Here is a 27,874-nt window from a genome sequence, read left to right as displayed (position 1 = left end):
TCATATACTTGGGTATAGTATAAAATAATATTATTTTATAGTCTCCAAGACAAAGATATATCAAACTTATTTTCTTGTCAAATGTTTTTGCAAAGACATTATCACAGGACTAGCGCTCGAGTCATAAACTTTTAAAAGTACATTTTGTGCATTCCAAAAGTCAGTGAATTAACAGGGATATTGTTTACTATTGAATCTTTTCCCACTATTTTGTTCTCTTTTTTCTTGGACCCTATTTCTTTCATTTTGTTTTTATTTTTTACCCTCAACAAATTTTTAAGTGTGGAGTACTATTAATTATAAACACGCAGCAGATCTCTAGAATTTTTTCATCTTGCATGACTGAAACTCCAACCAATTGAACTCACAGCAAATCCCCATGTTCCCATTCCCCCAGTCCTTGACAACCACCATTCTATTTTCTGTTTCTGTGAGCTTAACTACTTTAGATACCTCATATAAGTGGAATCATTCTGTATTTGTCCTTTTGTGTATTTCACTTAACATAATGTCAAGAGTCATCCATGTTGTACCATGAGACAAAAATTTTCTTTTTTTAATGGCTGAATAATATTCCATTGTATGTATGTGTCACATTTTCTTTATGCATTCATCTGTTTATGAACATTTAGGTTGTTTCTACTTTTTGGTTATTGTGAATAATGCTGCAATGAACATGGAAGTGCAAAGGTTTCTTTAAGATCCTGATTTCAATTCTTTTGGATATATACCAAGAAAGAGGATTGCTGGGTCATATGGTAGTTCTATTTTTAATTTTTTGAAGAACTTGCATACTGTTTTCCATAATGACTACACCATTTTGCATTCTTACTACCCAGCATACCAGGATTCCAATCTTTCCACATTCTCAATACAGTACTTGTTATTTTCTTTTCTTCTTCTTCTTTTTTTAATAATGGTTATCCTGAGATGATACCCCACTGTGGTTTTAATTTGCATTTTCTGGATGACTAGTGTTATTGAGCATCTTTTCATATACATGTTGGCCATTTATATGTTTTCTTTGGAGAAATGTCAATTAGAGTCCTTTGCCCATTATTAAATTGAATTATCTATGTTTTCCTCCATCTCTGCCCCTCCCTCCTTCCTTCCTTCCTTTCTTCTATTTCTATGAGCTGTAGCAGTTCTTTACATGTTTTGGCTATTAACTCCTTATCATATATATGATTTGCAAATATTTCTTCCCATTTCATGGGTTGCTTTTTCACTCTGTTGATTGTTTCCTTTTCTGTGCAGAGACTTTTTAATTTGATGTAGCTCCACTTATTTATTTTTGCTTTTGTTGGCTGTGCTTTTGTTGTCATATTCAAGAAATAATTGCCAAGGCCAATGTTATGAAGCTTTTCCCCTGTTTTATTCTAGGAGTTTTATAGTTTTAGGATTTATGTTTAAGTCTTCAATGCATTTTAAGTTGATATTTGCATATTGTGTAAGATAAGAACCCAATTTTATTCTTTTGCTTGTGGATATCCAGTTTTCCTAACTCTGTTGAAGAGACTGTCCTTTCCTTGTTGTGTAGTCTTGGCGCCCTGTTGAAGTTCATTTGACTATTTATGTGTGTGTTTATTTCTGGGTTCTCTACTCTGTTCCATTGGTCTATATGTCTGCTGTTGATACCAGTACCATACCACTTTGATACTGTAGTTTGAAATCAGGAAATGTGAGGACTCCAGCTTTGTTCTTCCTCAAGATAGTTTTGGAGATTTGGGGTCCTTCTTGATTACATATGAATTTTAGGAATATTTTTCTACTTATGTAAAAAAATGCCATTGGGATTTTGATAGGGATTGCATTGAATTTATAGGTCACTTTGGGTAATATGGGCATTTTAGCAATATTAAGTCTTCCAATCCATGACCATGGGATGTATTTTCATTTATTTATATCTTTTTAATTCCTTTTATCAGTGTTTTTGGTTGTTTGTTTATTTTCACAGCACAAGTGCTTTGAAACCTCCCACCCAAATTGGGATTCCAGTTCTAGAGCAGTTAGTAGCCCTGCACTGATGGGAAATGAAGGGGAGCTGGACTTGGGTGTTTATAGTGCAACTCTTGTGGGATACTACTTCTTTTTCCTGGTGGATGCCTGAATGGTAGTTGTCTGACTCATGACTAGGGGGTCCCCCACATGAGAAACTTATTGGCAGACAACCCTGTAGCTCTTGTCTCACCTGTGTAGTTATAATAGCATCTGATCTTTTAACTTTAGAATCAACTTCAAAAACTAATAGAGTCTTTAGGAATAAAAATTCTAGAAATAGTCCTAGGGGAGGCAATGTGTGCTGGGCAGCTGATAAGATCTTATATGCAAGCATTCAACGTAGAAACTTCTGTAGGCTCGCTCATGAAATAGATACAAGTTCACAATCCCTTATCCAAAACTTAGGGACCAGATATGTTTAGAAATTCAGAGTTTTCTGGTTGTAGAAAGATAATATGGTGTATCTGCCATTATATTATTCAATATCTTCAGTGAGATCTGAGAAAGTGTCCTATGATCAAACACATTAATATTTTTACATTGGAAAGTATTAAATCACAAGTATTAAATAGGTTTTTAAAAAGTCTATAGTTAGGCACCTACCATCCCAGGTCAGGCATTGCTGCCAAAATGAGTTCAAGTCAGGGTAGGTTTTGTCATCAAATAGGCTTTGAAAAAAAAACTTTCAGTTTTCTGGGCATTTATTGTGTTTTGTATTTGCAGTGAGCATTTGAGGATCTGTACTACCCAGAGATTTTTCTTCTCCATATATTTTTGGAAAGTTCACTGCCTTGGTGCATGGCTCTGAAATGAGAAGATTATATTTAACAGTAATGATGAAATAGCCATTTTAGTAGTGCCAGACATTTGGGGCTGCAAAATAATACAAGCACTAAAAATACTTGAAGGAAGTATTTTTGAATTTTCAAAGATGATTGTTGGAATGAGGTCTATAATTTGTTGTTTTTGTTGTTGTTCTCCTACAGAAAAAAGAGCCTGTGGCTGTCTCAGTCAAATCTGAAGTAGATAGAACATTTCAGTTCTTTGACCACCATCTGATGGAGTCCATTAAACTGGGTGATCCCAAAGTGCATGAGTTCCTTAGGATACTTGCTCTCTGCCATACCGTAATGTCGGAAGAGAATAGTTCAGGTAAGTGAAAAGTGTGTCTGAGTGGTGGGCCTTGTGTCTTGGTTTTGGTTTTTAATATCAAAACTGATATTAAGTTTGAAGGATTTTCAAATTTAAGGTAGAAGGATAAGGAGTTACCTGCATAAGTTGCATAAGGAGTTACCTGCCACTAACTTTTCTTACTATTTGTTTATATCCCAATGTTTTCCCCAAAATTTGGAGAGACTTAAAAATAAAAAAATATAGTGGCAATAAAAAGATGAGGACCCACCCAAATGTGGCATAAAATATTTCTTATGACTAGGCACCACATTTGACTGTGAGCTTCAGGGTAGCCAGGACAAAAAAGGCAATACAATTGGGTCACATAGCTTTCATTATTAGTGCACATGTCTAATAGATGCAGATGAGCATCAGTTATATGCTGAGAATGAATTTTCCAGGTAAGGGAGATAAATTTACCTGGATATTGGAATAGTTTTATTTAGTCCCCATTATGAACAAGTCCTTCTACTTGAAAGATGGTTGTTTGGAGCTCGAGGTTCATCAAATAGAACAAACCCAGCTGGGTCACTTTAAATTTTGAAGTTGTGAGGCAGGTAGATAGCGGTGTAGTGAATCAGCTTCTCGCTCCCGGTGAGCCTGATCTATTCCCTTTATAAGTTTTCTTTTTTTTTTTTTTTTCTGCTACCAACTATCAAGTTAAAATTACTATCCAAGTAATGTCGACTCAAAAGAGAAATGTATTACATATAGGAATATATGTGTGTATTTATTCATATATAGGTGCATATATACGTATATATGAATATGTGATACATATGAATTATATCTCTCTGTTTCTCTTCATATATACCTACAGTTGGCCCTCCATATCTGCAGGGATTGGTTCCAGAACCCTCCCTCCCTCCCCCAGGATGCCAAAATCTATGGATGCTCAAGTCCCTTAGTTGTCCCACCATATCTGCCATGTTCTGCATCTGCGGATTCAACCAATCACCGGTGGAAAGTGCCTGGTTAGTTGAATCTGCAGATGTGGAACTTGCAGATAAAGAGAGCTGAATGTGTGTGTGTGTGTATATATATATATATATATATATATATATATATATATATATATATATATATATCTTTATCTTTTTTGTTCTTTTTCTATTGGGAGTACATTCAAGCCATAATTTTGTCCTTGATAGTCCTGGACTAACCCATCCTTCAGATTTTAAAATAATTGTATTTATGAGCTTAACTGATCTTTATAATACTAATGCCAATAATTATTATTTTTTTTTCCTCTGGAGATATGTCTTTAAGTAAGTTTCTTTTATCTCTGCCTTTGAGTTTACTTCATTTCTCAAGCTCTATTTTTTTAAAAAAATCAATCTGTTTTTATTTTAATGTTATGATATTCTCTTAGACTTCTTTGAGGATATTAATTATACACTATTTTGGAAGTTTCTTTTGTTCCCTCTGTTTCATTTTTTTGAGTATTCTTCTGTTGTTTTGAGTTCTGTGACTAACTTTCATGTTGTTCTCAAACGTTTCATGATTTGTGGCTGCCTGTTTTTCTTTGTGTCTGAAAATCCCTGTTTGGTGAATGTAGATTCTAATTCCAGTGGCCTGTCTACTTGGGAACAGAACATGTAGCCTGTCTTCTGGTTGTGGGGTTCTGCCCTCCTGGAATTTGTATGATACCTGGCATTGCTATCTTGTGTTTCCAGACCTAGAGCTAGAACTCCCATCTGAGAGAGAGTTGTATGTAAGGCTCTGGCCTGGAAGAAAATTATCAATCAATGAATTCCTCCCCTTCTTTTTCTTTGGAATTTTGAAGCTACTTCAGGCTCTGCTCAGCTTTTTTCTCCAGCCCCAGCACTTGAGTTTTGGAGTCTTCCTTAGGCAGATTGTACACTTTGTGTAGAAGAACATTTTCAAGGTTTTATCCAGTGGGCAAATGTCACTGCAGCCGACAGGAACGTTAGCCCAAATGGTGCAGGAGTACTGAAGTAATTCTTTAATTAATTTCATTAATTATGTCCCCCAGACCACTTTTGCTCTTTTCATTTGTAGACTCTGAGTTTGGAGAATCTTTGGAGGTTTCTCTTACCTCTATATTCATTTTCGCAAATGTTTTGAGCTGTGTTTTTCTCTATTCTTGTTTCATCATTGACCAAATCTATTTTTTATCTTTCAGATATTTCTCATATTTTTAGTTTACTGATAATATCTATTATTCTTTTCTAGTATCATTTAAAAATTTTTCATATTATGATATAACTAAATGCAGTACAATACACAGATCTTAAGTGTCTAGTTTGTTGAGTTTTGACAATTATATACACCCATGCAACCACTACCCCTATCAAAGTATAAATCGTTTTCATAACTCCACAAAGATTACTAATGTAAAGGTTAAATGGAATATTTAATCCATTTATTTTTATTATATATACTTTGATTTTAAGTATTTAATATGTAACTGTTGATACAGCTGGATTTTTTTGTGCCATCTTATTACATATTTGTCTCTTAGTTTTTCTTTTTTTGTCTTGCTATATAGATTTAGTAAGACAACTTACTTGTCTTACTAAACTTTTGTCTCTTAGTTTTTCTTTTTTTGTTTTACTATAGATTTAGTCCATTTTTACTTCTGCTGCTTTGGAAATAATACACCCTTATTTGTATTCTTTTAGGGGTTAATTTAGACATTTTAGCATCATTATCTTAATCAAAGCCTAAACATTCTTTTGAACAAAACAAAGATCTCACAATCCTTTAATACTAATCAATCTGACCTGACTCATGTAATACTCTTGCCATGTATTTTAATTCCTTTTTAATCCTGCAGATGTTATTTTTACTGTTTTTAGAATTGGTATTTGTTTAAATTCATCCATATATTTACTAACTTCTCTGGATCTGTTGTTGACTTGAAGTATATTCTTTAGAATTTCCTTTAGTGAGAGCCTGCTAGTGTAAACTCTAAAAAACTTTGTGTGTAATGACTATATTTCATCCTGACTCTTGAATGATATTTTTGTTGTGTGTAGAAATTTAAAGTGATAATTTTCTCTTAGTACACTGAAGATATTACACTGTACTCTGGCCGTGATTTCTGTTAGTCTGTAGTCAGCTGTCAGTCTAATCATGGAGTGAAGGTAATCAGTCTTTTCTCCTTGGCTACTTTTAAGATTTCTTCTTTTATGCTTTGCAGTATAGGTGTGAATTAAAAAAAAAATTATATTGCTTGGAATTCATCAAGATTCTTGAATCTATATAATGTTACCTTTTGTCACTTTTGGAATGTCCTCATCCATATATTTCTCCAAATATTGCCTCTAATCCATTTTCTCTCTTATATTAGATATTCAAATATTTTCACACTATTCTCTATGCCTTTTAACCATCATCTCATTTTTCATTTCTTTGTATCTCTGGGATATATTCTAGAATTTTCTCTATTTTTTCTCAGTCCACTAATTCTTTCTACAAGGTCTTTGATTCTTTTTCAGATCTGCTTAATTTCATGCCTCTATTTTGTTTCTTGACATCTAGTAAGTATATTGCATGTACCATTTCTGTAATTCCAATATCTAAAGATTTTTCAGATTTTACTTGCTGTTGTTTCTGTTGGTTCTCAGGCTTTGATTATTGCTGTTTTAATGACTTTTCACTGTAAACTGGCCATTTTACTTGGAACTCAGTTTGTAGAAATTCCTTGGGTCCAGCTGGTTCTTCCAGAAAGGGTTTACATTTGCTTCAATCAATGTTCTAATGCAGGAACATTTTAAGTGAAATTTTCAAATTGATTTTTTTCAGGCCACCCAGATATTATGAATTTATGATGAGAGTACACATGAGAGTTAGTCTTTTGGTTGTATATTCTCAGCAGAGACTTTTTCCCCCTTCCAAATGTGAGGAACATTCTAGATGGGCAGTTTTCATTGTAGGCCCTCTTAAAGGGGACATGGATCTCCAATTCACTCATATATTGAGAGTAGGCACAGTTTTAAGAGGTAGTCTTACATTAAACTTCTTACCTTGGGCAGGCCTTGGGCTATGCCTTTTCTAATCCAAGCCCAGAGAGACTGGAAACCAATGATCAAGTGCTCCAGGTTCAGAAAATACCCTCAAGGCAAAAGCTAGCTATAGTGCTTGTTTTATTCCGTCTGTATTCTTTTTCTCAGTCTATGACATTAACAGTTCTTGCTTTCTTTCCAGTTCATGGTTATATTCAAGAATATTAAAATGCTTTTATAGTTGTAGCAGGAGAAGCTGGTCCTGACACATAGTCTACTGTGTTGCCCGAAGTAGAAGTTATTGTATCATTTCATAGTAGACCAAGTAATTACTTTAAGTTTTTTCCTTTTTTGAATTTCAAAAATTCATTCAGGCCATTATATCAATTGAAACAATACAATACAAAGATTTATAAAAGTAAAGCTAATCATATTTTCCCTGAACTCCAATCTCACCCCTACAGAGGTAACCAGTGGTACATTTGGTATGTATCATTTTACCCTTTCCACTTGCTCATATATATGTACAAGAAAATATGCAGATAGGTAATGGTTTATTTCTTTTTAACAAAAAGGAATCACAATATATCTACTAACATGGGACTCATTTTCTTAACAGTTTACTTTGTACATCACTATAAATCAGAAAATATGATTCTATTAATAGCTCTGCCTACTTCTTCCAATTCGTTTTTACATACAAACACGATATAATTTTATATAGAAGGACTTGTTTTATACATGCTGTTTTAAAAGTATATTTTTATTTATTTTGTTCTTTTTCTCTCCTCTCCTGTCTTGCCCCACTCCACCACACTTACAATTTCAGGGTGACAAGTATTAACATCCTGGTTTGATTCCTTACATTTTAAAGGATTTCTTATATGCATTCTCATAAAATGGTCATTAGTGGCAGACTGAAGTACAATTCGGAGTACCTGCTCCATCACTCTTTGGCTGTGTGATCTTGCCAAAATCATGTAACCTCTTTCAGTCAGAGCTACCACCAGTATAAAATGAAAATAATAATTTTAATAATCCCTGCCTCAAAGGCTTGCCCTGAGGATTATGCAAATGGTAGCACATATCTAGTCACTGAAAATACAAAGGTGTTGTCTCTGATTTAAGAAACTTTCAGCACAGTGGAAAGGCAGACTCAGAAATGGATATTTTCCTATAAAATGCCAAGGGCTACGGTGGAGTCCTATGGTATCCCAGAGGACAGGTGCCTGGTTCAGCTATTGGTAAGTAGAAAAGGTCTCAGGATAGGAGAGATTTTTAGAGCTGATGCTTAAGTGGTGAGTTAAGAATGAATTGGAGTTGGTATTGGAATTCTATGAGTTATTACTCTCAGTATTGATACACTTGTTTCTTTTCTTTTTAGGACAGCTGATTTACCAAGTTCAATCACCTGATGAAGGGGCTCTAGTGACTGCTGCTAGAAATTTGGGGTTCATTTTTAAGTCTCGGACTCCACAGACGATAACGATAGAAGAATTGGGAACAATAGTTACTTATCAATTGCTTGCCTTTCTGGATTTCAACAATATAAGAAAAAGGATGTCTGTTATAGGTATGGCTGGTAGCTGAGATTATATTTGATCTTTTGATAGCATTCTGGTTATATTGATGCTTTTCAAGTATTATTTTACTCTTGGCCATATGCTGAGAGTTGTGATATTTTTGTCATTTTATGAGCTCCTTTGTCCCTTAGCTTAGCCTCAACCTGTAGTAATATATAAATACCATTTAATGAGTGCTTATTATATGCCCAGAACTGTTCTAAACACTTACAGGAGTATTTACAACAATGTTATAACAATAAAAAATACTAAAAAGTTAAAATTAAAAAATAGAAATCACAAAGATGCTCTATATGAATTAATTGATTTAATTGTCACAACAATCCTAATAATGTAGGAACTATTATTGTTATGCCCATTTGGCAGATAATAAAACTGAGACACAGAGGGGGTTGAGTAACTTGCCCGAGTTCACGTAGCTTGAAGTAGAACAGCTGGGATTCGAACCCAGGAAGTCTGACTACATAGCCCATTCACTTCATCACTACACAATACTGGCTCAGGATGAAATTCTGAATTGCTTGGCACGTGCCGGTTGTTGTGGCTGTGAACATCATCATTGGCCTCCTTGTTATTATCCATTTTCTTTGTTCATCTCCATTGCTGGAGAGGATCAATCACCCGATATTGCATTTAACACCACAACAAGTCCATGTTTTCCTAACTCAGTGCTAACCCTCAGGGCTGCTCCAGTGTCCCTCTCATTCTTATTTAGTTCCTTTCCCCAATCCTCACAATAGGTATTTTAAACCTTTCAATTTCCTAAAGTTCTCAACACTGCTGAGATCTTCTTCACTCTTGAAAGCTAACTTCATCTCCTATTTCTCTAGGAAAATAAAGGCCCTCAGGGATATGCACCATTAACTTTCTCCTTCCCCATCCTCCCCTTCATTCTCAGGCTGCATCTTCACTGTTCTCTCTCCTGCCTTGAGAACAATTGCTCTTGTTCCTCTTCAAAGCTGAAGACTCTACCAGCCTCATTCCCTGTCCCTCTTAAGCTTGCTCCCTTCTCTCTCACTTGTGCCTTCAATTTCTCTGTTGTCACCAGCTCCTTCTGTCAGCCCGTAACTCTATTATCATTCCTGTTTCCTTAAAGATATTTTTCGTATTCTGATATCCACTGATCTTGCCACCCTATTTTCTGCTTTCCATCACAGGTTAATTTCTCAACGTCAGTTTTTGCCCCTTACCTTTTTCACTCTTTTCGGCCCATTAGGGTTAGGCTCTTGCTTCTGCATTCAAGAAGGAATGCTTTTCTAAAAGTTTCCTATTGCCTTGTAGCTGCTCAATCCAATGACCATTCTTTATCTATCTATACATCTATCTTTTTAAAAAATAATAATATTTGAGACCATTGACATTCTTTTCTTGGCACTCCTCTTGTGGCCTTCCCCCGACCTCCCTGGCTGCTGGGTCTCTTTTTGTTCTGTGTTTTCTTTCTCAAGCTCCTTTGCTGATGACTTTCCTTCATCCCATTCTTCCTTATTGATGTCCTTTTCTCTTCTTACTTCCTCTGTTCTTCGTGGATGATCTTGACCACTCACACGATGGTAGCTATAGCCCATATTCCGTGACCTTCCTATGTATAATAGTTCTTCAGCTCCAATCTCTCTCTGAGGTCTGAACACACATCTTCAGCCTTCTCCTAGATCCTGTCACTGGATTGTACTGTAGTTATCTAAAGTTTTAGGTCAAATATGGAACTTTCTCACAACTATTGTTCTTTCTACAGTCTGTATTAAAATTAAGAGTTACCTTTTACTGTATGACTGTCAGTGAACTAAACACATTATAATGAATTCTTTAATTGGATTGTTGCAATAGCATGTTACCCCCACTTAGGATGTAGGAAATTAAACTTGAAGATTTTAAGTAACTCCCCCAAGATTGTTATATAGCTGTCACACAACTTGTTACACAGCTAGTAAGATGCAGAACAAATATTTGAATGCAGGGTTGTCTCCAAAGTCTGGCCTCATAAGCCCTCTTGTAGCTCACTTGGTTTCCTCTGTGTAGTTTATACTCCAAGGCTAATGGTTCTCAAACTTTAGCACCATTGGAATCACCAAGAGGGCTTGTTAAAACACAAATTTCCCAGCATCTAGCCTCTAGTTTCTGATTCAGCTGGTTTGGGGCAGGGCCCACAAATTTGCATTTCTAACAAGCTCTTACTGTGTTTCCCCGAAAATAAGACCTACCCATAAAATAAACCCTAGAAGGATTTCTGAGCATTTACACAATATAAAGCCCTACCCCGAAAATAAGACCTAGTGATGGGCGTGGCTACGCAGAGTATCTGCACAACCCATGCATTTCGTCCCGGAGCGGGAAAGAAGACGAGCAGCCCTTCTCATCTGCCCCATCGTGACAGCTACTATCCCAGGGGTGACCGGAAAGGTGCGGGCAGCCCCACCAACAAGGTCGGCTCCCCTGTCAGGTCCCGGCCATCCTGTGCGTGCTGCAAGCTGAGGCTTTGAGGGGAAAGTCTCCTCAGTGAGGTGAGGAGCGGGAAGCTCCACTTTAAGTATTGTGTGGCTCCAGGGGGAAGAAGGAAAGCTGTGGCTGCCATTTTACTCAGCACTGTGGGCCTCGCTCACCCCCCACAAACACCAGGGGACAGGGGAAAAGCTTCAGCAAGCAGTCTCCTACTGAGCCCAGAGAGGTCATTTCTGCTCCACTGTGCAAATTGGACCCAGTGCTCACTGGATCTCTGATAAATAAGCCAGCCCTGCTCATTTAATGAGAGCTCTATTGCTTGACATGAGAGATTGGGGCCAATGGTTCTAAAGGAAATAGAGTCGCAAGAAATTCAGGATGGAATTCGGAGTTTGGAGAGTTGTGATGATGTTTCAGAAGAAGATGACTTAACTATATTTGAATAAATGTAGATTGTTGTACCGTACTTAAAAAAAATAACATATCCCCTGAAAATAAGCCCTAGGGTATCTTCTTGAGGAAAAATAAATATAAGACCCTGTCTTATTTTCGGGAAAACATGGTAGGTGATACTGATGCCACTGGTCGGGGAACCACAGTTTGAGGACCACTTGACTAACAGATCCTCAAATACTATTTGTTATTTTTCCCAGAGATGTTTTAGATATTTCTCAAACCTGTCTCCTTCTCTTCTCCTCTCTTAATTCAGGCCTCAACATCTCAATAATTCTCTGTTATCACCCTATTTCTAAGTCTTTCCTCCTCAAAAGGATCAAAATAATATTTCTAAAAATAACAACCTCATACGCCCCTTTTTAATCAGAATTGCCTTTTGTTCTTTTCTCTTAATTCCCAGTACCACTGCCTTAGTGCTTGTTTTGTTGCAATATCTTCAAAACTGTTCCCCCTTAAAATAATTTTCTATGCTGACACCAGGGTATTTTTTTTTCTAAAACATAGGCCTGATTTTGCCACCACCTACTTAAAAAAACAGTAGTGGCGTCCAAAAATTTAGGGAATAAAGTCCTTAGCAATGACATGCAAGATTATTTGCAATCTGATCTCAATCGAGTTTTCCTCCACTTCCCAAAACTTCAAGCTGTAGCCTCAGTAGTAACCTCAGCAGCCTCATTCCCAGCTACATTGTGCATTTTTACACCCTTTGCACATGTTGCTTCCCCTGTCCAGAGCATTCCTTTTCCCCACTTTTCTTCTTTGAAAACCCCTACTCATCTGGCAGTGTACAAATCAAATGTCACCTATCCACTCAATTTTTTCATATTTCCTTTGTGTTCCCCAGAGTGCCTTGTTCCTAACACCAGTGTGATACCAGTCCTATGATACTATGACTGTCCCAGGCAGTAGACTGTGTGCCACCTGAGGGCAGGTGCTATGCCTTAGTCTTTTTCAACTGCCCAGGGCCAAGCACAGAGCCAGGTTTCCTATAAATGTTCGTTAAATAAAATTCAACCCACAATTTTATAACTTATAAATATCCTGCTCATCATATAAAATCAATTTCCTACTGCAGAAAACATGTGTATATACTTACCGGTGGCGTTTTTGGTCTCTAACTACTGGAAATTAGCCCTGAGAGATTGGTCTTCGCAGGTAAAAACCAAACAACATCTGAGAATGTTTACTTTTATTTCTTGTGACAACGGCATGTAGTCGGTCATCAGTGCCACCGAGAAGCACATGTGCCACTCTAGGTGTGGCCCAATGTATCAGTAGGAGCGATCTTCTATTTGTAGCCCGAGGGGAGGTATTATTGATGCTGGTTTGGCCCAGCGTTCGTTTCTTTTTGCTCTGAGAGTGTTGACAACAATCTAAGATTGCTACACAGGGAGACATTTGGCTTTTCCTCGGCACCGGTCACCATTACAGGCTGTGGAGAAATCGCAGCGTAACCGCAAACATCACATGTTTGCCTTAATGGATTCCATATGAAGAAAGGTAATGCTCCACCACAGCTTTTATGGAAGTTTGCTGGCTTTATTTCGGTTCTGCTTGGTTTTTAATCAGGAGGAATTCGAGAGGGATTCCACCAGGGTAGAAAAGTCTCTCTTTAATAACAAGGCAAGAAACCATCCTAGTCTCATGGTTGTCACATGGGCTGGTCTGTGGGGACAATATCTTGATGTGAAGGCTCAGACATTTGTGACTCTTTCTGCTCTTCCTCCCTTTTTTTTTTTTTTTTTTCATCTTCTTGTCTCTTCTTCTTCTGTCTTCTCCTTCACCTTCTCCTCCTCCTTCTTCCTTTTTTCTTTTGTTGGGGCAAAAGCTATCATTCATTGAATCATCAATGTATGGTTTCAACACCAGTAGTTTTTTCATTCTTGGGCAGGAGCCCTGATTTAGGTCAGAGGTATCTAAATAAAAATTGATTTCTACAAATAGTTTTGTCAGAGGATATAGAATCTACTATAGTAGTAAACATATAAATCTCACTATATAGTTTTGGAAGGACAAATTCTGTCAATTTTGTAAATAAAAATAGAGAGATAAAATTCAAAGATAGTTATCAACAGAGGCAAGTGGCAGATAATCATTAAAGAAGTATAAATTACAGTTAGCTCCTTGAAAAGCCCTTGTAGGATCTTTAGATAAAGGCTGCTCGACTCCAAACTTTGTAGACATTGTCAAAGTACAAATCACACTGCCACGCGACAGGTGTTTCTCTGTGTGGATATATGAGCAGCTGCAACATGACAAAGTAGAGTCATTTGTCATCTTTCACAGTGTTGCTATTGCAGCTCCTTGGAAGCCATTTCTGACCTTTTTCTTTCCTTTATGTCACAAAGGCATAGCTGCTGCTTTCGATGAATTTTATACAATAATAATTCATCTCAATTAAGCAAATATTTGTTAATGTCACCTACGTTCCAGGGACTTGAAACTAAGGGAACATGTGAAACACTGAAAGACATTCTGCGTGGCTGCATCCTGAACATAGTGAAGAAGAGTAGCAAACAGGCTGGAAAGGGCAGGTCTTGATGAACTCTCTGTATGCATATTAAGAAGTCCAAACTTCATTAAGGGCAGAGAGAAGCTATTTCAGGATGCTAAGCAGCAGTGTGAAGATGACTTTGGCTGGAATGTACAGAAGAATTTGGAAGGAAGCAGGACTGGAGTAAATAAAACCAGTTAGGTTCATGTGATTATCTGGTCAAGAGAGAAGTGAGAAGGGAGAGAAATTCATGGCTTTGATTAGATGTTTGGGTGGTGGAGGGAGAAGAACTATGAGTGATACCCAGATTTCTGATTTGGGAGTCTGAGGGGATGGTGAAGCTGATTATTGAGACTGGGGATATAGGAGGAACAGCTAATTATTTGGAGGAAGGTAATACATCCAGTACGAGTTTGATGTGCCTGGGAATATCCAAGAGATGTTTAGTTGGTAGGTGGATGTACAGGTCAGGAGGGAGTACTGGAGACGGATTGGGTAGGAGATGTGCATTTGAGAGCGGTCAGTCTGTTGATGGAACCTGAAGCCATAGAAATGAATGCAGTTTCCCAGGGAAAGTATGAAGGATGGAAGGAGAAAAAGGCGATTAGTAAAAAGAGATTAGCAAATCTCTGAAGAATACCAATATTTAAAAGGACAAGCCACGGGAGAAGATTTTGTAGCCTAAAAGCTATGACCTTTGTCTAGGCTCTGGCCATATGTTATCTTGACCATTTAAAACTGTTATGTTCTTTTAAATTTATTTTAAAAAGGGTAACTTCTGTAATAACTGAGAAGCCTTTGAATAGAAATGACCAGAAGCCATAGATGAAAAGAGATATAAAATTTGCTGAGCTGCTAAAGGAAATGTTTAGTGAGCAAACTTAACCAGGATTCCATTAAATTGGATTTGCACAAATTTAAAGGGATGGATTCTGGGTTAAGAGAAAGCTTCAGGGATGGAAAGTATTTATTGAATCAGAAAATCGTACATCTGGAAAGGACTTCTGAGGTTAGATTTGTCAAACATTTCCTTTTTACGTGTAGAAACTGAGACGTATAGATGGTAAGGGACTTGCACAAATCGCAATGAGGTTTTATTCCCCCCCAAATGTGGGCAAATAGAGGTAGAGTACAAGAAAATCTTAATGAGTTCCAGCAATTAGAAAAGCTGAACAAAGATCTTAAAACAGAAGATAAGACCTAGACAAGACCCAGTACCAAAAAGTTTCCAGGATACATTAGATCAATGCAAGCAAGGAGAAGGAAACTAGAATAGACTAAGTGTTGACTAAGAGTAGTTAAAAGTTAGAGGGGAAAGTCACTTATTGTGTTTTAGTATTTATATATTTTTAAATCAAGCTCTAAATTTTGATCCCATTAAATTAACAGTAGTAAATATTTATGTTCATCTGTTTTGAGGCTTTCTGTTTTTAGATAAAAGGTATAATCGAGTGGAAAGCACTGAAATGATGAAGCCTGTGAGGGCTAGAGTGTTCAGACCATGAAGTTGTGACCCAGGCAGTTATTCCTGGGAAGAAATACATGACTATGTCATTCATTCATTCATTCATTCATTCATTCATTCATGTATTCAACAAATAATTATTAAACCTACAAAGTTAGGGCAAATGTTTTGTGGTTTGAAAGAAAGATTCATCTGATAGTAATATGTGTGTAGGACTAGAAATGAGGGGAGCCTAGGAAGGGGTGTCATTCCCAAATCTAGGGGCAGGCTGAAAATGTAGCCCTACGAATACAGACTTCCAGTGGGGAGAAGGTGGAAACTTTATTTTTTAAAAGCCCTCTGTGAGGTGTGCTTGGAGCCAGGATTGTGACCCAAGAATGAACCAGCAAGGATGGTGTTCTCCAAAGAGGTAAAGAGTATAAAGAAATGTGCTGGTAAGGGCCAGGAACAAATGCACAAACCATGATTTTGAATGGCTAGAGTTCCGTAAACAGGTGATTTGGTATAACACTGATGCTGATTTGAATAGTAGGTCTTGAATTTCACACCAGGAGATGGGCAAACAAAACTCTTAATTCTGCTCAAATATGGAGACTTCATTTAAATGTATCAATGCTTCAGAAGTAGTAGGCAAGGAAAATAGGAAGGTCATACACATCAGAATAAAAACACCTGAGAAATCAAAGGATATCAGTAGATGGAGCATTTCTAAATTAGTAAAATGGGAATAAAGCCAAACGACTTAGGTGGTGACCTGGTAATCAAAGACACTGAATGTTTAACTACTGGCTGAAACATTATGCCCATTTCCAAATTGCCTGACTGGAGCCTTGGGAGAGTCTAATTTTGATGGATTTCACTGATTGTAATCTGCTTTTCCAAACTTTTTAATTTTTTTCAGTTCGAAACCCAGAAGGACAGATCAAGCTTTATTGCAAAGGAGCAGATACTATTCTGTTTGAGAAACTTCATCCTTCCAATGGAGACCTTCTGTCTCTGACATCGGACCATCTCAGTGTGAGTGCCTCTGTCTTAAAGTTAGCACAGTGGCTCTTCTGCCATCTCCTAGGGTTAGGTCTTGTTTTAAAAACATCGGCTAAATGATCTGACTACTGAAATAGAAAGCATCTGGAGAGCGGTTCCACAGGAAACGGTGCCAATGAATGTCTGAAAACTGGCACGTGGACCCTCTCCCTGCCCTGCTGGGAGGCCAGGCGGTCCCCTCACAGGTGCATTAGCACACAGCAGCTGAGAAGTAGCTACAGCTACTTCTCCATGCCAAGGCTCGGGGTGCTTTAGGACCACCTATGGAAGCCTGCTCTAAATCCCCTGCAGCTCCTCTTAGGAGACTGGACTAGTCCTGGGGAGAGGAGGTGGACAGTTGCTCTTGCTTGGGTTCTGACGGGTTCGGTACCAGTGGAATCTCTCACTACTACTTCCAGGAAATAGTTTAGGGTTGTGTTTATGTGGTAAGAGGAAAATAGTTCCTGGAGCCAACTTTCTCCTCTAAGGTTCTTTTTATTCAGGTCATAATTCAAGGTCCCCAAGGCACCAAATGCGGACCATTCTGAGACCAGCATAATTTCTCCCCAAAAGCTTTCTGAAGGAAGCAGGAGGGATCTTTGGCACACCTTTTTTTTTTTTTAAGAAAGTAAGAGTCTGGGAATTAATATGAACATTATTTGGTTTAAATCTGAGATTCAAGTCTCTCTAACATTTGTTTGAGGTTCTGTTTAACCCCATGTGAACTTTAAGGACATCTGGTCAAAACTCTCATTTTCTCATTGGTTTCTTTCCTTTGAAAAATTATTGAGGATTCATGTTCTTTGTCAGGTCCTATATTTAATGCAAAACATTCCTTGAATCTTTAAAAAACAAACAAACAAACAAACTAAAAAACCTCTGCCTGACTTTAAGTTTAAAAAAATGATGGTTTAGTAATATTGGTTACACACATAGCTATTGTTTTTGTCTTTTCAATAGAGCATTCTTGATTTTCTTTTAATCTTTTCCAGAAGGCCAGCATGGTCTTTTTAATTTTTTTTATGAAAACAGCATTGGAATCATAAGTATCTGATTTTTGCCATTACTCAAACACCCAGGCTCTGGATTTTTATATGTTCTCCTTTCATACTAAAATATGGGAAGCTTAATTTTGGTCTTTTTATATTTCTATGCCAAATAAAATTTTTTTTACAGGTAATATCAACTTTAACTTGCTCTTTGCTTCATTCACTTTATTCATTTTGGCTTCTAGATTCTGAGGTTTTAAATTTGTATTTAATTATTGATTTTGAATTGTTTAATGATAGGAAAAGACCTTGCTCAAATGCTCGTCTAGGATTACACTTGTGTTTCATGCTCTAATAAAATAACTTAAATCATCTGTCCTCTTTTGTAATGTCATCTTAGAGTTGATTCACTGTTGTATAGAACAGAGATGAAGGCACTGGTAATACCCAATGGGGTTGCAAGTTAAAAGCAACAAAGTGTTTGTGCAAATTAAGAGGACAAAGATCATTACAAGGCAGTAACTAGATTTTCAGATCAATAGGGGACTCAGTGGTGGTCTGGAAAGGCAAGGCTTGTAAAATGTGATTGCAATATCCCAAGTGCTACCAACTGCCTACTAGATACATTTGGATAATTTTTCTCATGGCTTCTTCTGGGCTAAACCACATCATCGCAGTATATACTGACTTTTCTATTTATCTAATTAGGGTATGGGATGGTTTAACCTGTGCCTGCTTGTAAACCTATGTCTGTATCATGAGCCAAAACACAACGGAGAAGACATGCTCAATGGCAATGCCCAAAAGAGCAGAAATGGCTATAAAAACGCTTTGGTTGCAGCGTAGATGCCCATAAAATGACCACAGGAGACACAGGGGAAGTGGGAGTTTTTTTTAGCTTTTCCCTAAAGCAATCTACATGTGTTTCTAGTTATTGTGGCTGGGTGAGACACTTAGCAATTACCAATCTCTTATCCGCCTCCCCACCCCAATTAGGATAAAGCACCAAAGGTATCCTTTGGGATTGATAGTTTACTGAGACCCTAAGAAAAAGTATGTTCCCCCAGTTTGACTAATCATTAAATACTAACTCCATAGAATACAATTTCCAAAAAATAATAATTTTTTAAAAACTGACCTGACTTGACAATGATGTGTTTAAAATTTCAAACCAATGTTTTATTGTTAAAATAAAACTTTCATATAGCAAAACATAAAAAGTTTCATAGAAGAGTCGAGAATTGAAAGTAAAAGTCAGCTTCCACTTCTTGTCCTGCTTCCCAAAAGCAACCACTTATATTCATTTCTCTTCCCTTTCCTCCCCTTTCCCCTAGGGACTATTATTATTATAACCTTAAGTAATATGCTTAAGCTTTTATTATCTGACTATTTAACATCTATTTGTTCATTTATTATTTACTTTTAGCCTTTTATTATGGAAATTTTCAAGCAAATACATAAGTAGAGCTCAATGAATTTTAGTAGTAAATATATTACTAGGGAGAATGGACAAGACTTTGGTGGGGTGCAGCTCCTTGGGACCGGTTCCCACCTTTGATTTGAGAGCTATGGCTCCTCTGAGGATCCTTTTCTCTTCACAGGAACCCCCGGCCCATAAAACACACTGGGTTCCTCTCAGGGCCAGAAATGCTTCCTTCAAGCAAGGACAGACTGGAAGCAACAATATTTATTGCTTTCAATGAATATCTCGAGTCATGGGCACCACTGATCACCTCTCACCTAAGACACTTCAGCAGGCAGTTCTTTAAGGGGAAGCCTAGCTCTCCTGAATGTTTTAACCTCATAGAAATAAAATATAAAATAGTATACATTTATCTCCCATTTCTGAGGAGATACAAAGTTGGAGGTCAGGATAGCCAAGCAGTGCTCTGGGGACAAAATGAATTTGAGCGGAAAAACTTCTTACCTAATGTTGTTGTTATTGTTGTTGTGTGTGTTTTTATTTGTTTGTTTGTTGCTGGTTCCTAAGTCTGTGTCTTCTCTGGCAGGAATTTGCAGGGGAAGGCCTTCGAACCTTGGCTATCACATACAGAGATCTGGATGACAAGTACTTCAGAGAGTGGCATAAAATGCTTGAAGATGCAAATACTGCCACAGACAAGAGGGATGAATGGATAGCTGGGCTGTATGAAGAAATTGAAAAAGATTTGATGGTATGAGTTTAGAGGCATGATGGTTTGTGTTTACAGAAAGGATAGTATGTGTTTAGAGATCTAGCATAGGAATAAGCCATTGGCTAAATCATCTTGCACACAGCAAGATGTTACCCTTTTAAACACTGAATCATGTTTTATATGTTGGCTTTGGATTTGCCATGTATGGTCTTACAGAGCCTAGAGGTTTATTTCTATTAGTAGCTTATGCAACTGGAATTCCCCCGAGAGTAGAAAACAGTAGGCTCCCTATTCTTGGTCAATCTCTGCTGCATCCTTGATGTTATTATTATTATTATTATTTTTCCTCTCTGCTTTATGACTTAACTTTTCAGAGCAGGGAAACTTGCTATGAAGAATGAGCTACAGCTCTGAACCATCCTAAGCCTGTGCGATTCTGATGATATCTGTGCCATCCAGAGCGTGCCCTATCCTAGGAACCACTCTTCCCTGGGGCACCGGAGGCCAGGAAGCTCAGCCATTGTGAGGTACTAGGGAGCATGCTTTATTCATCTTTGGATGAAAAGTCACACAAGAGACTTCACTTTTTAGTTTATGGCATCTGCTGGTTTGTTAATGTAGGAAAATCACTACTTTTTTGTGATCAGCTTCCTTTTTGTGAAAGATTTCCTTTGGACTGTTCCATAGTTGATATTAATGGAGGAAGCAGCTGGGAAGTTAAGTCCTTAGAGGCTCAAATGGCTTCTGATCACTTATGTAAACAGGTTATCTGAGCCTATCAGTCTCCCATGTAAATTCTGGCTCCCAGGATCTCTGCTATTAAGTTGGCTTGGTTTGAGAACTTCCTTTTGGAGTCCTTCCCAACCCACATTTGTACATAATAGGATGCTTGCTGTACCAATGTACCGTCTTCAATTCATGTTCCTTGACCTCCAAACTCTGTGATTGAAAAGCATAGGTGGTATGGATCTTGTTTGCATGCGCTAACATAACATATTCTCTATTTTCCAATAAAGCTACTAGGTGCCACTGCTGTAGAAGATAAGTTGCAAGAGGGTGTTATTGAAACCATTACAAGTTTATCACTAGCCAATATTAAGATCTGGGTCCTAACAGGAGACAAACAAGGTAATTTGAGAATGCATGATGACGATGCTTTGAAAAAGGGGGAGATGACTTCTATGATTCAATTTTATTTAACCAGAAAGCTTAGTTAATTAGATATCTGTCTAGTCCTCTGCATTGTAATGAATTGAAATACAAAAAAGAAAGTTAATATGTTGCAAGAATCTACTACTTAAACACAAACAAAACCAAACTAACAAAATATCTTTCCCAGTATATCCTGGGGTTAGTTGAGTTTCAGTCCAGTTGCCTCTGGAATATAATGTTACGTCTATAGGCAACAACGGTATTAAAAATGTTTAACAATTGTTTTTTATGAGCAATGCACCCAGTCAGGGCAGATATTGGCACAGAGCTGAAGGAGGACATTGGAGACCTCAGTTACTCCCTTCTTGATGGTAGGGAGTTTGGGGGAAATCTTAGAGGAGGGATCACAGTGATGAATAGGCTTTGGAGAAGCTCAGGAAAGCAGCTATTTATCAACTGTTTAAGGAAATAGTTTGGTTTTTTCCAACAACCACCACAGCTGTACCAGTGCAACCTGGCTGAATTCCAGGACTGCCTATGCAATGGTGGCAGTGAGAATGGACCCACTTTCAGGCAAGACAGAATGCCAAGTCATCAAAGAGTCATTATGTTTAAAATACTGTTTCCTATGAAAGAAAAAGGGATCAATATAATTTGGATCTATTGCTAACAGTAATGGTTAAAACAAAAACGATTTTATGCTTGGCTATCAGTAGACTGAAAATATTCAATCAATTGGCACACACCTATTTTTAAAAATCTATCTACTTATTGGGTATATATTTTTTTAGAGAATTGGGGGATTTGTAGATGTGATAAATCAATTCTCTATATATTCATTTAAATCACTGATCACAAAAAATAAACAGTAGAGAGTGGAGCTCTCAGGTATATTACTAGACAGACACTCCCTAGAGTTTGATGTTGATCGGTAGGTACAGCTGCTCAATTATTGCAAATATCCATGAGTTCATTATAATTTCGCTTCAATTTCTGTGGTTTATACAAAGAATATGCTGAGATTTAATCAATTGCCTTCCTGGATATAGGACATAATTAATGATTTCATAGAATTAGCTAGAGTCTAAGGATTCTATAGAGTTAGGTAGAATCAAATGATCCTATTAAAAGATGGAAGGAGTTACCTAATTATCCTAGGCCATCCTATAAAATTAGTGGAAGAACTGCACAACATCATCCAATTCTCCAGTTCTTTAGTAGAGCAGTCCTGGGTGGTTTTTGAGATAATAGTCAAAGTCCAAGTTTCTATTCATTTAATGGGAAAATGGCAATGTTGTGTGTGGGAAAACTATACAAATTTTATGAGTATTTTTGTTGTTCAACTGAACATTTTTTAAGCTTTTTCTTCAATTTTTCTATGATATTAGAATTGAATACTGTATTTAATAATTTAGTTTCCAAAGGCAGTATTTGAGACTTCTGGCCAAAAGTTTTATATTTGTACATGTCACTTTATCACAAGATCCTGGAGTATTTTCCTGAGTACTAATTTGGAAATAAAAAAAAATTTTAATCAACTAGATAAGAAGGCTAAGGATTTAGGGGTGTTGTTACTTCTCCACGGGTTTAACAAGTGGAGAATTTGATCATGGAATCCAGGTCTTTGAATTTCTTTCTGCGTTGCTTGTATTTTATCAACAATCATGCTCTCTCTGACATGAAGCGAGCCTATAGGCCAGGCGTCCTCAAACAAAGGCCACATGCGGGCCACCTAGCACATTTATGCGGCCCTCCGGGTGTTTTTGCCACCGCTGCCTGTCCTGCTTAGCAGCCAACTCGTTCTTGGCCCACAGTGCGCACTCTCCAACGGTCTGAGGGACAGTGAACTGGCCCCCTGTTTAAAAAGTTTGAGGACCCCTGCTATAGGCTATAAAGGACATATAGCTATGGCCTCAAAAAGTTTATGAAAAAATGTACTTATGTTATTAAGTACTATCTTAACTGAGATGAGCTTTATTTTACAACAGAAACTGCTATAAACATTGGCTATGCCTGCAACATGCTGACTGATGACATGAATGAAGTGTTTGTAATAGCAGGGAATACTGCAGTAGAAGTGAGAGAAGAACTCAGGTAAGTGTTGAAGGGTGGAAGGAAGGGAAAGGAAGGAAGGGTGGGTGGGAAACGAAGATCAGAGAAGAGAAAGTGAAAGGTATGCTATAGTTTCCTGTGGTCCTAACTTAAGATAGAGCTCTTTCTGCATATTTCCTAAACTCCCATTCATTTTGCTGACAAAGTAAGATAAGTTTGATGTAAATGGTGAATCATTGCCTTCAGGCTTCCAACATTTCTTGAGTATTTTTAGAAAAGAATTTCAAATCATTTACATTGAGTTGTCCTTTAAAATTGTGCATTGGCTCTACAAAAAAGACACCTGCACTCGAATGTTCATAGCAGCACAATTCATAATTGCAAGGCTGTGGAAACAGGTCAAGTGCCCATCAATCCAAGAATGGATTAATAAAATGTGGTGTATGTATACCATGGAGTACTATTCAGCTCTAAGAAACAATGGTGATATAGCACATCTTATATTTTCCTGGTTAGAGCTGGAACCCATACTACTAAGTGAAGTATCCCAAGAATGGAAAAACAAGCACCACATGTACTCACCAGCAAACTGGTATTAACTGAGCAGCACCTAAGTGGACACATAGGTACTACAGTAATAGGGTATTGGGCAGGTGGGAGGGGGGAGGGGGGCGGGTATATATATATACATAATGAGTGAGATGTGCACCATCTGGGGGATGGTCATGCTGGAAACTCAGACTTGTAGGGGGGCGGGAGGAAAGGGCATTTATTGAAACCTTAAAATCTGTACCCCCATAATATGCCGAACTAAAAAAAAAATTGTGCATTGGTTAGTACCTGTTAGCTCTCAGGTGGTGATGAGTGATCAGTATCACCGAGGGCACTTGTTAAAAATACCAATTCCCTAGCTTCAACCTGACCTACAAATGAAGAATCTCTAGCGACTGGAGCATGGGAATTTGTATTTAATAAGCACCTAAATGAAGCTCGCGATCAGAAAAGTTTGGAAAACATAGCTGTAGTAGATGACGTGGAAAATTGGAGTAGAGTCTTTCAGCATTAAACAAAGTAGATATTTTGACATAGTTACTGTTGAACCAAGATATATACTGCTTTTGAGAAATAAAATACTCCAAAATTTGTGTAACTACTAAACAATCCCAGAAAATATGTAAGTGCTGAAATTAGAGGTAACAGTGGATAAACATTAAATTTTGAGAAATAGTATTTCTTAATATCTACCAATTTATTTTATCTTTTTTTTTGCTACTTCAGTTGGGTAAGAGCACTGAAAAATCTGCATTATTTTGGCAGAACTTTTAAAAATGTCTGTCTTATAACAATCTTTGCCTGCTGCTGTTTGTAGTAGTTTCTCTACACTCAACCCTCTGTGGGTCTGGCCAAGCAGAACGATGACTTAGAGGAAAATTGCTTACAACTTGCTCCACTCTAGATGGGGGCTAACCTTCCCCAACACACAACAGAGCACTGTGACTTCTTTAATATGTCTCCATCATCAAATTTTGTTCCTGAACCTTGAAAAGAAAGGAAGTCTTAAACAGCAACGCCACCAGTTGATAGTATTTGTAGAACAAATCTCTCAACTTCTCTGTCTTATCTTGAGTAGAAATTGCTACATCATGCTGGTGATAGCTTATGACTGGAGACAGCATATGTCTTTGCCAAATAAAAATTGAGAAATCTAATTAATTATTCCTGATCTCATTGAATTATCATTTATGTAATTTTAATGATAGACTCTACAGAGTCTATTGGGGAAACATTAATAATTTATTTAATAATCAATGAAAATGTTTTATTTTTAGAAAATTTTTTTCTTTAAAGCAGCCTTTTTTGTTTTGGGGGATTTGACTCTTGCTGAAAGAATATAGATGCAAGCACATTTAGATTCTAATGAGCCTATCGCTAAATGTTTTGAGACGGTGCCTGGAACAGTACTGTAAGCAGTATACATGTATTGTCTCATCTCATGCTTGAGCAACCCAGTGGTAGGTATTCCCATTCCCACTACAGACTAGGAAGCTGAAGTGCACAGAGGGTACATAATCTGTCTGAACTAGGCATAATCTGCCATGGTTCAGCTGCATTTGAATCAGGCAGCTTGGTCCCAGAGCCTGTACGCCTGATTACTTGCCATGTATTTCCCCGAGCACATCTTAGATGTATTCTTACTTCCTTTAAATAATTAATCTAAAAAATGTAGTTGTTGAGGCAGCTCACTGCTTCACTCAAGTGAATGTTCAGATGCCAGATTAGCAACTACAGTCAAAATAAATTTCTAGGGGACAGCAGATGTTAGAAAAAGAGCATGGATTTCCCATCAGCTGGATGTAAGTTAGAATCTCAGCTTCAGGCTCACTGGCTGGCTGGGAGACTTTTGATGCATGTAACCTCTCTCTGCTTGGTTTCCCCATTTGTAAAATGGGGATGCAAATATCTACCATGTGGATTGTTTCATTTGAAGGATGAAATGAGAGAAAAATGTAAAGCTTTATGACTGTTCCATGAGCTTCCTTCTTGCCTTTCTCATTCCCTCTCTACTTCCTCTCTTCCCCCTTCCCCTGTCCTTTCAGCCTTTGATCCCAATCTTCCCATGAACAAGGACTACTTTTATTAATATTTCCCCAATAAGGGCAGAGAGCCTGGGACAGTGGGGAAAGGAAAAGTGGAATGAAATTGACAACTTTTTGGAGGTAGAATGAATAGGGCTTGGAGTCTGATTGGACGTGAAGAGAAATAAAAGGAGACTTTGTCATTGCTGGCTTGTCTGACTTTCACAGTCCCAAATACACTCAGGCGTGCAAGGACAGAAGCTCATTTCATTTTCTAAAACTGAACTTGAACCCTTTTCTGCCTGATGACAGAACAATTAAACTAGGCACTTTCAGTTAAAATTTAGCTCAAGTCTTCGGAGATGTACAATTGCCTCACCTGTCACCACTCATCAGCGTCCACTCTGTTGGCATCAAGCGCTTCCCACGTCTGCGTCCCTGTCTGGTCTCTGCTGTCTTTGGGTTGTTGGCTTTCCCTCTTGGCTGACTTCCCCACTCTGCTGGGAAACATGGAAAGTGTGGCTGCTCTTCCTCACCTCTCTGTGTCCAGAAGACTTGTGTTCTCATGCAGCCATTTCAGTTCCCGACATCCCTTTACTCTGCTTTCCTCCATGGCCCTGAACCTCTGTGGAAAGTGGCAACTATGCCATACTCAGATCCCTGAGATACCCGAGGATTCTGAGCCCCACAGTGTTCTTCCAGCCACTACCAATCCAGCTGCGCTCAGGACCCAGGCTGCTTTTAGCCACTCACCACCAGTAGCTGAGCTCCTCTTCAAAGCCCCTCTTCCCTAGGCTGGGATGGCAGATGGAGAACAGGTAGTTTCCTTCTACTCTGCTCCTCTTGGCAACATTTGATGCCTCAATTCCTTTTAGGATTAGTCTTTGGAGACTTGAAGAAACTTTTTTTTTTCTTTTCAAAAAGCCCAATTAGTGGCATTCTGGATGGCTAGAATTCAGAATGATGACACTGCTATGAGTTTCAAGAGTCCATTTTGATGCTCAAAAAGCAAAACTTTGATTCTTTTTATTCCCCCCCTTTCTGTGTTTGGCTCTGCCAGATCCCCTTGAGGCAAAACACATTTCTAAGTAAATAGACAGGGGTCACCTGTAGTCCAGGTGGTGGCTGGAGAAGGGGTGGTTGAGTTAGTATTTCAAGATTTTATCCAGCTAAATTTGGTTGACTAAATAGATGACATAATGATCATTATGTAGAAGGAGTCTGGAGAAATACGAATTATTTACATACTGTTGTTGGGAGTTTAAATTGGTGGAAACTCTTCAGAGGGAAAATTAACAAATATATTTCAAAATTACCTGTATATATACTTTTGACTCAATGATTCTTACTTCTAGAAATTTCCCTTAAGAAAATAAATGAACAAATGTATGAATTTGTATATAAGGAAATATTTACTGCTGTATTAATTATAATAATAGAAATTGCAAATAGTACAAATACCCAGCTATGAGGGATTTTTGTTAAATATTATGATATATACATGCAATGGAATACTATGCAGTCATTGAAAATGATTATGTATTTATTGACATTGGAAAATGTTCATGATATTTTTAAGTGAAAAATGAGATTACAAAACATCATGCATGGTATGATCCCTTTCTTTCTGCAAAAAAATGTATATGTGTATGTATGTCTAAAATACCATACATCTACCCACCTCCCTCCCTACCAAGCTCTTTGGAACATATACAGTTCTTCCCTCTCTGGGTGATAGAATTATGGATCATGTTTACTTCTTTATGGCTCTTTGTATTATCTGAAATTGTAGTAGATTTCATGTAATGCTTTTACAACTAGGAAAAAAGCTGAAACATTATCTTCATTTTTTAATGGGAAGAAAAAATATTCAGAAGGGAAAAAATAAAGAATTTCCAGCTGGACTCAATATTTCAAAATCCTTGAGGCCACCTTGCTCAACTGACTGGAAGATAATCTTTATTTCAACTTAGACTTGGAGGTAACTCCATTCTTAAAAGTCTAAGATAGAGAGGCAATGTATGGCAGAAAATTCTATGTAAGTGGAATCAATATGTTTATAGGATACATTTGCTTAATATTAGGATTGGGTGGAAAAAGAGCATCCAAGAAAAGTTATTGCTTGAAGGTGCTTTCTATTCTCCTAATCTCTGCCACTTACATCTAAATTCATAACTTTGGAGATGAAATACTGAAATCATAAATTTGTACCATTCTATTTTATGTTATGCTTTTGAGTTCAGTCGGAGTTCATGAAAAAAAAATGTGCATCAAAAGGATAGGACCTGAGTGGTAGTAGCTATTGGAAGGAAATAACCTAAATGCTTATATTTAAATCTATCAAATGTGTTTAGATTCTTACATAAAC

General features: G+C 37.5%; 1 protein-coding gene across 9 annotated transcripts in view; it reads left to right on the top strand.

Annotated features, from left to right (window-relative positions):
• Window positions 1–27,874, top strand: part of ATP8B4 (ATPase phospholipid transporting 8B4 (putative)) — a 224,076-nt gene that overhangs the window by 149,403 nt on the left and 46,799 nt on the right. For all 9 annotated transcript variants that reach the window (XM_076004353.1, XM_076004354.1, XM_076004355.1 and 6 more), the window contains 6 exons: window positions 2,988–3,153; window positions 8,530–8,718; window positions 16,481–16,596; window positions 19,601–19,765; window positions 20,743–20,854; window positions 22,867–22,972. In XM_076004353.1, the coding sequence (XP_075860468.1) occupies window positions 2,988–3,153; window positions 8,530–8,718; window positions 16,481–16,596; window positions 19,601–19,765; window positions 20,743–20,854; window positions 22,867–22,972 (854 nt within the window). The remainder of the gene's footprint in view (window positions 1–2,987; window positions 3,154–8,529; window positions 8,719–16,480; window positions 16,597–19,600; window positions 19,766–20,742; window positions 20,855–22,866; window positions 22,973–27,874) is intronic.

The sequence above is a fragment of the Microcebus murinus genome, chromosome 6 (assembly GCF_040939455.1).
Source record: "Microcebus murinus isolate Inina chromosome 6, M.murinus_Inina_mat1.0, whole genome shotgun sequence".
NCBI classification, from domain to species: domain Eukaryota; kingdom Metazoa; phylum Chordata; class Mammalia; order Primates; family Cheirogaleidae; genus Microcebus; species Microcebus murinus.
The sequence above is the reverse complement of the archived record's forward strand: the minus strand, read 5'-3'. Positions and strand labels throughout refer to the sequence as shown.